Raw genomic sequence first — 13,909 nt, forward strand, 5'->3', positions numbered from 1 at the left:
GCACCTGAGCAGATCACTTCACCTTTCAGCCCCGTTTCCACCTGGGAAAAGACGGTCACACCATTTACTGGGCACCACCGCACCGTGGAATTGCAGTTACTCCCACAATGAGCAAAATGTTGTGATGCCCAACTTCAGAAAGCTTGCTTATGGCTCTCCCCTGTGAAAAAAACCTTAACAGCCAGTAAAATACTCCTCTGCAGGTCTAATTTCTTCCACTGATGCTAAAGAAAGCTCAGCTGTTCACTTCAATGCGCTACGATGAAATCCTTAACATCTTATTCACTTAGTGAATAAACCATGAGCAGGGGTATGACAGCAAACGGCATCTCCTCCAGAACCGACCCTGTCAGCAGCATTTGCGGGGCCAAACGCCTCTGGTTATTGGGCTTTTTCCTTGCAAACGTCTAGGATTTAATAATGTAATTTATTCTGTGATCTTTCTCCATTGGCACCACGATTAGAAACTCATAGCTGAGGCACAGACCTTCACGCATATTTCTTTAAACACTCAATTTGCAACAGAAATATTTGGCTCACCTCCTGTTCTTCTGGTGTTTCTAATGAGAAAGCAAAACCCAGCAATAATCAGGTATCTCTTCAGCTACTCCCAGCAAAGAAAGCAGCAGGGTGCGTAGAGCCTTGGTTTTCCTTTCACCCTTTGTCTTGGAGATCAAAGCCTGCTGCCAGGTCTTCAAAGATTTGACAGAATCATAGAAATCAAATATTGAAATGATCTATTAGGTCCCATCTCATGTATCATCTCTTCGGGCCTGGTGAAGATTGCTCTCTGCAACAGTTTTCCGAGCTTTGCCCTGTTTAACTGCCATACCCCAACACACAAACTTTATCACAATTAAAAGCTTTGCTGCTTTCAGCTTTACGTTCATTCTTTATACAAGAGGAAAACACCAAAGCCTTTCGACACAGTTGTGAACACAGCAACTAAATGAAAGGAACTAAACATCTCCTATCCATGTCAGCCTTATGGCGCAGTCCAGTCTACAGCATCAGATTTTAACAGCAAAATACACGACCGACAATACATTCTTCACTGCTCCTACACTTCTTTTAATTCTATAAATAAACCCGAAGTGAGTTAGTCAAATAAAATCCATCAGTGAGTTGATGTCAGTTGTTAGACCACCCCATGAATAGTCCAAGTCCTGTACTCGCACTGTTCCCACTGACACAATGCCCGGCCGGGCACGCTGAATTCCACACAACAATGCTGCTGATCCCACCGGAGCGACCGCTGCGCTCGCAGCTTTAACCTCTGCAGCCCGGGGATCACAACCTCTCAGAGTCTCTTTTTTCCCCTTACAATCCTCAGCACGTTTGGAAATCGCCCCTTTTGCCGCTCACCGGGATTTTTGGTTTGTGCGCCACCGAATCCCGGCTTTGACACTGGTCCCGAAATACACTAAATAAACCACGATCACATCCTGGCACACAAAGCCCCGTAGAGAGGAGGCGATGAACGTTATGGGCCAGCAGCACCGCTTTTATTTAGCGGTTTATTCAGTTTATTTAGGTACGAGTCTAAAAGCTGCGGCCTAGAGGCATCACTGGTGGAAGACGCCAACGCGAGAGGCCTGGAAAACATCAATTACTCCGTACAGCTGCTGCTTCTGGGCATCAGCAATAAGTCACTCAGAATCACAGTCTGAGGAAAAATTAGTAATTGCTGTTGTGTTGTCGCAGCACTTATCACTTCACATACCTGTTACTCCTCATAATCAGATTTTCAGCTAAACTGACCCCCTTTTTAAAAATAGTTTTGGTAAAGACGCTTCTGGAGTGTTTCTAGAGAGCAATGTGACTAACGCTTACACACACCAGCACGGCATGCCAAGAGTGGAAAATAAGGAGCCTGCAAAAATCACACTGAACAGATTTTAGTGCAGCTGTGGCACATGTTTAAGTAGACATTAAGAGGGCCAATGACCCTCCTAATCAGATTTTAAATCAACTTATGAAGAGATGAAATCAACTTATGGAGAGATGACAGTGACATTTTGTCCTTCAGAATTAGCAGTCAAATCTACCTGATGCGATGGAATTACAAAGCTTAAGAGCTGTTAAATCACAACAGTTTTTCTTCTTCCAAGAGTTGTCTCGAGTTCCTGAGCAGGCCAGTAACTCCTCTGCTCTCCTCCATTTGTGCTCTTGGCTCAAAGCCACTGCAGAGATCAGACAAATTCCAACCGCTGAAATTAATCCACTGTCTCAGGTTTAAAAAGTATCCAGGATATCTTCCGTATGGAGGTCGGAGTCTCGTTAAAACCACTTCCCAGCTGTGCAGTTTAAAGTGTTTGTTCTCTAAAATAAAGCAACTGCACGGGAAGAGCGTTTCATCACACACATTACACATCATACATTACACATAGGTGCACGTTCATGCACATGGATGTGCTGGTCATAACATCACCCAACTAAATCACAGCTGGTAGTGGCATGTTTTAAACAATGAAAACAAACAAAAAATCCAACAAGCGATGGAAATGTTTCTTTGGAAGTCTGGCAAAATACTAAAAGAAGAAATAGACACCTAAGCCCAGGTAGGCACAGAAAAAGAACATTGTTATTGACACAGATTACGGTTTTCAAAGGGAAATTTAAAAAGCTAGGCTACCAATTGTCCTTATTTCCTTGTTACTCACAGGTACCCAAACACAGAGATGACACAACTATCATATTATAAAGCAAGATTTCAGAATAATTGGAGGCCAAAGGCTCAGCAACTTCCTATGGAATTGATGTGCTTTGGAAAAACCCAGCATCATCTCTTTGAAACGTTCTATAACGAATGAGTTTCCCCTGATATAAGAAGAAACGAGGAAAAATGATAGGTTTAAATAGCACCAGAATACTATAATGACGAGCAGTTAAAAAAAGGAAACAACAGTTTACACGGAACACAACATTTTTCAAGCTATGTTCTCTATCGACTCCCACACACACTCAGATGCAGAGTTATGATCATTCCGCTTCACATTCACAAACCATCGTTTCCCTCCCAGGTTCAGCAAAACCTTGAATAAGTTTTGAAAACCCTGCGCTTCAGAAACACAGATACCTGGAGGTTCAGGCACAGTCAACTCAGGGACAATCACAAGAGGTATTAATAAAACAAGAATTTTCACCTGCTTTATTTGAACATCGGATTGATAGTGCAACATATAAAGCTAAAACTAGAAAAACTTCTCAGCAATGATATGCAACAGGAAAATTGCTCACCAGTATTTCCTGAAATCATTAGGAGATAATTTAGAAAGGAGGCACGCAGACAGGAATTGGTGCTCTCAGCGTCAAGTGGCCGTTAACGTCCGGCACAAATTCCACAGCGATAGAAACGATTTGCCATAAGAACCAGGATTTTTCAGGTGTAACTTACAGTCCATTTCCCAAATATGTCAGATCTTTTGAATCAAAGTTTCCAGCCACGAAGCCAGAAGTCATCAACGCATTAAAAAAAGACAGCAGGTGACAATGGTCTCGACCGAATTACAGCACAATGACTCCAAAGGGACTTTGTCCAAACACAATTAAAGAAGGCCCGTGATGTGCGGTACCTGGCCTGGAGCGTCTCCATGGATTGCTGAACCAGCTGTGAGAAACCGCACACTTTTACATTAAAGTTAATCTCAGAGTTAATTACGATTGTTATTTCTGCTCCATTGTTTTATAAATCTCATTTTATTTATAAATATCCTCTTTCTCCGCTGGCCCTGTACACAGGAATCTCCACCCCCCAATATTTCAAGGGACACCAATCTTGAGGAAACGCAACTCCCACACTTTGCCTGTTATACAGGAAAAACAACGTTGTTATGCAACACCACGCTGGTCCAAAACATCCCAAAGCCAGACCCCAACTTCAGCACAGAAATGGCGGTTTATCAGCTACGCAACAAATTCACACAAAATAACAAACAGATAATCAGAAGTTTTATGCACAAGGCTCCTCCGCAGCAAAAAGAGCTATTCTGTACTTAAAAATGTGCATGTGCAGAGGAAATCCATAAGATGTAAGACTTTTGAATACCCTCCTATGATTTCCTAATTGAACTGCGGATTGACCGACAGAAATGGCACCAAACGGCACTTCCCACACCGCTTCCCTCACATTTGCTGCCAAAGAGGTTTGCGGCCTTTTTTTCCCTCACTTATAAACGGTCATAAATAAAGCACCACAGCCAAGTCTTGTTTGTGAAGGAAGGTTATCAGAGATAACCCCTCTCCCACAGATAACCCAGCGACCAGAAATGAGGCACAAGTTCCTCTCCCTTGTTTTTCTTAACTACATCTTCTCCAGACTTGATATTCCTATTGATTGTTAAACTCAAGAGTCATTTTCAGAGATTTGCCTTTCAGATGCAGCAGTTGGGCTAATTGAAAGGATTAATTCCTGCCACAACACGTGTAAATAAAGCCAGCGAGTTCTAAATAACAAGAATGCAGTTGAAAGGATGGGTGAAGGACGGCAGCTAACACAGCCAGCAACGACTTCAGAGTGCACTATCGCTATCCAGTAACAATTTCAGATAAACGGCAAATAACACATCCATCTTCAGGAAAAGCAGATTTCAAGGAAACATACTGTATCACCCTACTCAAAATGTAGCTTTTCTTAGAGTTAAAAAAGAATTCTTTTGCAAAAATTGCTAGGAAGTATTTGATGATTAGAGTCAGCGCTCCTCTGGTTTGTGTCTTATCAAAATCAGGCGGTTTGCGGGGCTTTGTGCTCCGTCTCTCTTGGCAACCTCTCCTCAAAGCACTGACCTGGCCTGACACTGATAAAGACGGTGGGGAGAGCACAGGCAAAAGGTGACCCGGCTCCAATCACACCTTTTACAAACAGATGCTCTACAACAGATTAGAAAACATACAAATAGGACCGCGATCAATAGAGCTGCTGCTTTCCAGGATCACAAAAGTGCATGTAGGACACCTGTTAGGAGCAAAAGCATTCGCTCTCTTTCAAATGGCCAATTATCCAGCATGAGATCAGAGTCTGGTCAGCACAGCTACTAATTAGGGTTCTCCCAGCCTTTTTAATTCACAAATTGCTTCTCCGTGCCTTCTCCCAGATTCTGAGAGTTATCACAAATGTCTACAAACACAACTGGACAAGTATTTCAAAGCAATTCTCTTCTGTATAGAGTTAATCCCGCGCATTCAAAATAACTTACCCACTAATAGCTTCACATCTCTGACGGTGAAATCCGGGTCAGGCATTCTATAATTAGCAAAGAAAGCAATGTTAAATACTGTCAAGATAAGTATGGGTACACTTTTGTTACCAAAATAAAAGAGAAATAAATGTATAGTGCTCTTTGTCCGTGATGCAGTAGGTGGAACCGAGCAAGGCCCTTGGGAAGCGTGGACAGCGCAAGTTTTATGACGTACATCTCATCTTTGCATGGGCAAGCGTATTCACCCCGAGGTGAATATCATCGATACAAACTGAGGCATAGAACAAGCCATTTGTTCAAAGCCACATCATCACAGGTTGGATTCACCGCTTGGAAATAAAATATCAAAAGTAATGAATTACAGACCCTTTGTTTAATGGCTGTTCCAAACCTCCCTGACTGGCAGAAGATGACCAGGCTTTATTTGGTGGGAAGGGAAATTGTTGTTCAATTCAATCTGGGCTAATTCAAAGCTAAATTAAATGGTAGCATAATTGGTTCGCCCACGTTGCTTCATTTATAAGATCATTTCTAGCACAGGCAATGTTTTTGGTTTTAATATAATTAGACAACAGCCCCAGTACATCGAGTGAGTGAGTTCTACACATCAGGTAGAGAGAAAAATTCTGCAACATGTAGACTGGACAGAAAAAGAAAACAAAAATAGTAGCGCGGTTTAAAAGCTGATTCACTTCACCTCCGTGACAGTATTTCACGCTCCAAATTGCACAAAAACTGGGTAAGGAATTGTAGTGAAAAACAGCCCTGCGGGAGCTGCCAGCCTGGTGCCTGGTCCCTCTTGTACTGCCTTGGGTGGAAGAGAAATCACTTGCTTCTGCTCATAAAGCACTTTTGACATAATGCAGTTAGAAATCAGAATGATCCAGCCCACAGGCAAACTTTTAGAGCAATAGGTTTTTGCTATGAAGAAAACACTGAAAGGTGAAGTTAAAAAATGCATTTACCGCCATGCACGTATCTGGAGAACTATTTGCCAAATTCTGTTTGTCCACTTTCTTCTGCCCTTATCACCTTCCCCTGGTGGGATGCGGAGGCTGGAGCGTATCTTGTGTTAGTTCTTCGCCAACCCTCACATCTTTGCATTTAACTGCAAGGGCCCCACAGCTTTGGAATTCACTCCCTCGCCAGAAAGAAACAGCCTGAATCTCCTGACCTTCAGTTCATGCAGAGCTCATCTTTTTTCCAAGCGCTAGAAAATCAAAAGTAGGGGAAGGAGGAACTATTTGTGGACGATGAGAGCATGCAAGGCTTATCTTCAAATGCCCCAGCTTGCCTGTATTTTATGTCAGGCACATGGAACAATTAGATGGACAATCTTTTTCACATTTGTATAAATCAAAATAAAAATCAATAACCAAGATAGATAACAACCCTACCCAGATGCAGACAAGTCTTTCTCAGAGCTCCAGCAGCAATAAATGTTACTCAAACTGGAAGAATACATCCCTCGCTAACAATAAAACTGCATGTTTAGCTCTTTGGAGAGCACATCTGGAATATCCTTGTTTTTTTCTCTGTTGGTCCATTTGTTTTTTGCATATAAATCCAGAATACCAACAATGCAACGGCTGAGCAGTTCTGCAATTGTTATGCAATTTTCAGGCAAATGCATCTTGCGTAAGAACACTATGAATGTTTCCAAAGATTTCATATATCATTAAAAAAATACGTGAAGAATAGTATAGCAGGACGACTTCACACCAAAATACGACTGACTACATTTGAGATTTTTAGCATTCTGTTATACACAAACTATGTTGCCCCAAACAGAAAAGAAATGCCAACAGCTCAGGGTGCACTGGTGCAAACTTGCATTTCAGTAAATGTTTAAAGATTTGCTAGAGAAGTCTCCTATTCAGGCCCTAAGGAGGATGGGCGCTGGCTAACATACGTATCGGATTAACCACAACACAATGCACAATGACCCCTGTTCAGATACCAGGGGGAACACCGTTCCAAAACAGCATTTTCTCTCCAAGTTACAACCCTGGAAACAGCCAATCTGAGGAAAACAGCTCCTGTCCTGCCGTGAGATCACAGGTGGACTTGCCTGCTCCTGGCCATCCAAGTAACAGCGGGCAGAAATAGAATGGAAAGCAATTCTCACAGCTTCATTATAAAACTGGAGAAGTTTATAAATCTGGAAAAGACCCAGTAAAGCACCATTTCCTCCAGAGCCTGAAGTGGAACATGAGGTTCCCGAGTTTCATCAGCAGATGATTCGGATCCAAAAGCAGAGCGTCCAGTCTCATCCTGGTGATGAAAGATGGCAGACGGTGACACTCGTCATTTCAAGCAGTAAATGTCAGGATGGTGAGGCTGAAGGCTCCCAACGTTTCGGATCGGTCGTGCAGGTTTCAATACTACGCTGACCTCACTGGAATACACTGCACACAGCAGGTATGGACCTGCACATCCACTGCATGCCAGCTGCTTTTGATAGATACATGTAAGAAGTGGAGAGGTAAATAAAATTAAATCAAATTGCGTTATCTGCAGAGTGCCAAATAGGAAAGCGTGCTCACGCTTTTCACTTCTTTCATTTAAAACACACACAGACTGTACTTCCAATCTTCTCTCGCTCTAGTGACATTTATGCCCACGTGTATACAATTCCTTTACAATGTCATTTCAAACTACTAAGTCATGCTCATTTAAATAAGAAATATTAGAATGTTGAATGTCCTATGAGAGGTTACTGATCTACAAATTCCAGTATAAACTTTGGTATTTCGACTCTCAGTTCTTTCTATTTTAAGCTCAACACAGCAAATTAAATGCTGCACTTCGTCCTCTTACTTCTTCACTTCTTGCACGTTCCGAAACCTGTATTTATTTGACTGCCTGATAACGCTTTCAAATAAAGCTTCCTTATTTTCAAGGGTCTTCTCTGAGGTGCGGTTATCTATATGTGGACTCACGCTGTGTTATGTGTGCACACACATAAGCATTTGAAGACAGGTCTTTTCTTTGCCCCAGGAAAACACAGGAGCCCATCTAGAACCCAGCCTGTCTGTACACATCGTGTATAACCACTGAAGGCCAAAGTCCTCCCTTCTTCAAGGTTTCAACAAAAAATTACAGGTGACATGCAGAGAGGAATAGGAAAGCTGACTGCAAATGCATCTAAAAACAACACGTCTGGAAGAAAAACAAGGCAGCACCTGACACAAAAAGGAAAGCTGTAATCTTTCCAAGATCCCAGTAGCTTGAGGAGTCTGAACCCCTGGATGAAGAAAGAGCACAGACAGTTCTCCAAAGGCAGCGGCACACCAGGAGGCTTCAGCGAGAGCACACGGCTCAGCACATGCGAAGAGAGGAGAGAAGAGTCAGGTGGCAGATCTCCGGATTCCAGGCACACAAACAATAGGGAAGCCAAGGATGATGTGTGAGCTGAGATCTGAATGCCGAAAAGCCTGAGGGGAAATTGCCCCATTATGGAATCCTGAATAATGAGGTATTAAGAAGAAAAATATATTACATCTTGTGCTTACAGACACCAAGAAACAAGGTGTCTGTGTGAAGGATCTTGTCCAACACCTACAGCACATCAGCAGCCCGGGTTCTGGAGGCATCGCCGTCTGCTCCAGGCAGAGGAACACGCTGGTCCGAGCTCCGGTACTCGTCACCATCTCCCACACCGCCATGCACTTGCCATTGGTGCTGAGGATCTGAAGCCCAGTGATGTTTGTGTCTGCGGGATGAGCTCACACCTCACCCGCTGAGAAGGCACCAGTAGCACAGGAGGAGCTGAACCATCTCCCCAGCTTTCTTGTGGTGAATTTGAGACCGTCCTCATGCACAGGTGGAAGACCTGGCCGCCAGAACTGCTGGTTGCTCCAGAAGGTGCATATTTTGCCCCTTTCCAGGTCCCCAAGTTTTCTCAAGCCATTCTCAAGATGCAGAGAGCATCTCTGCGGAGATGCAGCAGTGTCTCTGTTTCCTAAAGAGAAGAGCTGACAGTTTCTTCCAGCAGAAATCCTGGAAGCTTCTATCACTCGCCCTTTAGAAGCTGCAGTTTAAAACCAACGCATATCAAGAGAACAGTTGTCTCAGATGTTTATCCATTGTTTTCCACAGTAGATATGTCTTTCAGATGACTCCTCCAAGAGAAGCATCTCTCGAAGAAATAAACTGAACAATTAATTGTTTTTAATTAAATAACTGGGACTCTTTGGTTCCCTAAACTTTGAGGTGTTCCAGCTGAAACTGAGCAAAGTAATTATGCTTTCAGAAGATTCATTTTCTGCCTTTCAGATATAATCATTTACACAGACCTAATTTCCAAAAGTATTAAGGAACATTTATCTAAACTATGGATTATGTGGCTGATAAAGTATATAATTTTAATATTTCTCTCTCAGACACTGTCACTTTTCTAAAGAAACTTTCAGGATTCTCTTATTAAAATATCAAACCCTTTATGACTGGATATTAACAAAATGCAAGCTCAAAAAGCCTCTAATAATACCACATTTTAACTAGACACTATGAAATATTTACAAAGCTGTAACATTCTGAAGAGACACAATTCTAATGGAAAATGACAGGCATCATTACACATTCCACCTGTAAAGGAGAAAACAATTGAGAAGTCAAGAATTGAAAGGGGGTTGTTCTGTCGCTACAGCACGGATTAGATGCAAGAACCTTTGAATTTGATTCCTAACTTTCATCACTGACTTAGTTTTGATTGTGTAGCACCACGCTGTATGCACTTAACTTTTATAGACCTCATTATCTGCTTGTTTATAAGCGGAAAATAATCATTCCCCTTCTCAAGGGTGCTGACAGTCTTACTAATTGCAATACATTTTGAGATCATCAAAAGAAATATCACATACAAGTGGAAAGCATAATGGTTATTTTATAAAAGCATTTATTAATCATCAAGATTTGGTTGTAACTTACTTAATTCCCAGTCCATCCTTATTTCTGAAGATAAGGGGAACTCTGAGAGCTTCTCTTTGCACGTACTCAAAAGTGAAATCTGTTTGAATAATGAATTAAAAAAAATCCAAAATCAATTACAATGGCATTGGCACTTCACGTTACATTTCCCCAAAACGCTCCCCGCTTCCCTCTTCTCACCAAAGAACTCCACTATCACTTAAAGAAAAATATAAAGAGAATGCATATTTTAGGTCCAAACCGGAAACCAAAAGACAGACAATGGTCTCCCAGCTGCTCTCTATTTTTCCTGTTCACTGATGCACATAAAATAGAATCCAGTCAGAGTTTGTCAATTAAGGTCTGGGTTGAAACACCCAGGCTGTAATGAAATCCCAAATTAACAGTTGAAAGATAATCCTAACTAAATCACCGCAAATCAGCCGAGCACTTTGGGGACAACTGTGTAGTTTAAACTGCATGTTTAAGTTTATACATTTAGAGTTATACATTTCTACTTGGGAAAAAACACAGTTTCTTGTGAGCATTATCCGAGTATAGCAGAAAGCCCATACTCTGTGAAAACATCAGGGGTTTTTATGCAAGGGTTACTATTACTTTCAAGAGAGTTGGTTTTGTTTTGTTTTTTAATTAATCTGCAATGTACCTGCAGGGGCTGATAAGCAGAAATCTCACACAGCTGCTGGTACTTAGGGAGTGGTGCAAAAGGAACAGTTTCTGGGTGGGAGTCACAGTGCAACACACAAGTAAACCGAACATTAAACGTGTTTGTTATGTTAACGCCGAGCAGTATCACCTTGTTGCTTCACTCAGAGGATTCCAAAGAACTGGCCTTTCCCCGGGATCTCTTTATGCAATAGTCTGACACAATAGCAGTGATTTGGGGATTAGAGGGGAGTCACCAGGCAGCGATTTGGGTGAGCAGTGCCTAAAAAACCCCATTTGGAGCCTTCTGCCACAGGGAGCAGAGGAATTCCTGCGGTGGCCACTGTGTCTAGGGTTCTGCTACTCCCCCTTTAAACAGGAAAAATGACCTTTATAGAGCATCCATACGCTACCTTAAACTGGAAAACACTGACTCTTCAGCACTGCAGAACACACTACAAGCTGCCAAATACACTTCATGTGTTATATTCAGGTACACACAAGTAGTTTAACACATGTTTCCTGGGAGAGCAGGAGACGCGCCGGCTCCTTATCCGTGATGCTTCTCTGCTATAAAAACCCCACACTGAAAGAAACTGGGGAAAGAAGCCTGCAGATGTATTTCCCTCTATTTGCACAACTTTTTCCTTGCTGTTTTCAGTTAGTAATTATGACAAGTAGGGATATAATATTCCTACTTAAAGTTACCAAATCAGAGCACAGTAATTACTCACTTACAAAAACATTAAAATTACAGAAACTTCATTGCCACCAGTCTCAAAATAAGTGTAATGAATAGCCCAATTAACTAAGGTTACCAAATAAATATTTCTGTACTAGAGAAATCTTCATTCCTCCTAGGAATTCTCATTAAAACTGTTCTGCCCTTAAATAAGCAAGTAAATAAACCACAGGTATTTTTTTAAGAACCCTCTCACCCAAGACAGAAAGTCAACAAACATCACGAATTGTATCAGCAGGAGAAGCAGAGGCAGATATGTAGCCTTAAAAATACAGAGCTCAACCAATTCCATGTGTTCCTACAAACGGACTTTTTATTCTCACTAACCACTGTCATTGTCTTGACTCACTTCAGTGCAACTCTGGGCTTTATAGAAATAAAAACGCAATAGTAAAAATAAAAACAGAGCCAATAGGAGGGGAGACCCTTTCTTGGTAATGCCCCAACAAAGCATTTAAATCCCTTGTGGGGTCGAACAAAGCAGACACAGACCACAACAAAATAACAAAAGACACTCATTTATTTCAAGTTCCCTAGAAAGGAGAAAGCTACCCAAAGATTTCAGAGCTGCTGAGCCAGGGAGCTGTGGGTTGTGTTATAGTTACCATGTAGCAATGGCAACCACTGGAGTATTTGGAAGATGAGGGCAGAATGCAGTCATTTTCTGGAAAATTAATTAACATTTTCCAGCTAAAAAATAGGTGTTTGTGTATTGTTTGGAGGAAGAGGGGTCAGGGTTGAGCTTATCTCCTAAACAAATACCTTCCTAAATAAGATAGGTATTTAATTTCTCCACCACATTAACTTTTCTAAAAGGAGATTAAAATGCTCGTGCAAAACTAAACCTAGGGGAGAAAAGGAAATTTTCTAAACTAGATTAGTGGCTCCATAGTTATGGCCATTTCAGGAGGATTACAGCCCGAGCTGCTCTTCCCTGAGAACGCCGGCTTAGGCAGGGCGTCCTCCCTGGGGCCGGGTTTGGCCAGAGCCATCTGGGATTCAGGATCTGTTTCAACAATGCTGCAGCAAATAAAGGTGATTTGCAAATCCCCCGGCCCGTCTGATTCCCGGGCAAACCTCTCCCATTTCCCTTCCTGCCAGGCTGGGCGCTCTGGTTTCACTTCGTTATTAAGTCACCTCAGCAAACCAAGTAACTTCGGAGACGGGAGCGCTGTTATTTTATATATGACAGAAACACGGAAAAGTTATTGACTTTGAAGTCTCCAAGCCCGGCTCACCAACGGCATCCCTTGCAAAAGGGGTCGTGGACTCCACGGGGCAGAGGGGGGAGCAGGAATCACCTCCGGCCGAGTGGGGGCTGGGGTTTCTGTCTCTCCTCTGCCAGGACCGAATTCCTGCACATCCCGCTGCCGCGGGGTCAGGGCAGCGGAGCACGCCGGAGCTTGGGGAGCGCACGGCGCTGCCGTTCAGCACCGCGCCGCCCTCCCTGCACCATGTAGGGGCAAAAGCCGCCCTTGGGGTGCGGGGGGGGGAGCCGGGCAGACCCCACAGCAGCCAAACCCCCCCTCCGCCTCCCGGCCCGGCGGCGTCACCGGATCCCCGGGCCGGGGGATGCGGGCGCGAAATACAAACCGGGGCGCGGAGCGACACGTGGAGGCGGCGGCAGCGGAGCGAGCACGGGCCGGGCAACCGGGACCCCCCTCCCGCCCCCGGGCAGTTACCTTTCCCGTCCATGGCATGCACGAAATCCCCGTGATACGTTTTACTCTTTAATTTCTCTTCCAAATTGAAACTCCTGATGCTGACAATTTCCTCCACGTCCGAGAGGTCCTCGTTCTCATCGTACCGCATTCTGTCAATGGCTCGCTAGAAAAAAAACAAAACAAACATATTGTCCAGAAAAATAAAACAAATATTGGGGTCGGTTGGGAGGAAAAGTCACGGATCGTGCAGGACGATTTGATAAACAGATTCTGGGGGACATAATTATGATGGCAAGACACCAGATGAACAAAACCTGAACCCAAACAAGCTGCAACACAGCTGCATGCACAACCTTTTCCATCCCGTGACACGCAACTAGACAAGAATAACAGGTGTTTGGCTGCAGGAAAACTCAAACTTGCGCTGCTGTGCAGGAGCTGGCGTTTGAAGGCGAGCAGGAGAGCGGCGTAACTCGCCCAAAATTCACAAGCTACAGCACCGATGGGTTTGCAGTCCCTCTAAAAAACGCGAACGGCAGCCAGTGCTCGTTAGCAACCCGACCATTTTTATTATTATTGTTATTTTCGCACGTGAATACAAGATAAATCCCTGGGGAAAAGGAAAGGGGGGGGGGGGGGGGCGCGAATCACTCAATCTGATGCACAGCATCCAGGTTTCGGTATTTACATAATCCCAGTGTTTCCATAGTCACACCGGAAGCCGCGAT

The 13,909-nt window shown here is 43.3% G+C and overlaps 1 protein-coding gene across 9 annotated transcripts in view; it reads right to left on the minus strand.

Moving 5' to 3' along the window:
- The window catches only part of KDM2B (lysine demethylase 2B), a 113,133-nt gene that overhangs the window by 91,750 nt on the left and 7,474 nt on the right, over positions 1-13,909 (minus strand). For 8 of the 9 annotated variants that reach the window (XM_065032917.1, XM_065032916.1, XM_065032920.1 and 5 more), the window contains 3 exons: positions 13,200-13,344; positions 10,131-10,209; positions 5,196-5,242 (listed from right to left, as the gene is read on the minus strand). In XM_065032917.1, coding sequence (XP_064888989.1) covers positions 5,196-5,242; positions 10,131-10,209; positions 13,200-13,344 — 271 coding nt within the window. Of the gene's footprint in view, positions 1-5,195; positions 5,243-10,130; positions 10,210-13,199; positions 13,345-13,534; positions 13,559-13,909 lie in introns of those variants that run through there. The other variant, XM_065032918.1, reaches the window with a different exon arrangement.

The sequence above is a fragment of the Columba livia genome, chromosome 17 (genome assembly GCF_036013475.1).
Source record: "Columba livia isolate bColLiv1 breed racing homer chromosome 17, bColLiv1.pat.W.v2, whole genome shotgun sequence".
NCBI classification, from domain to species: domain Eukaryota; kingdom Metazoa; phylum Chordata; class Aves; order Columbiformes; family Columbidae; genus Columba; species Columba livia.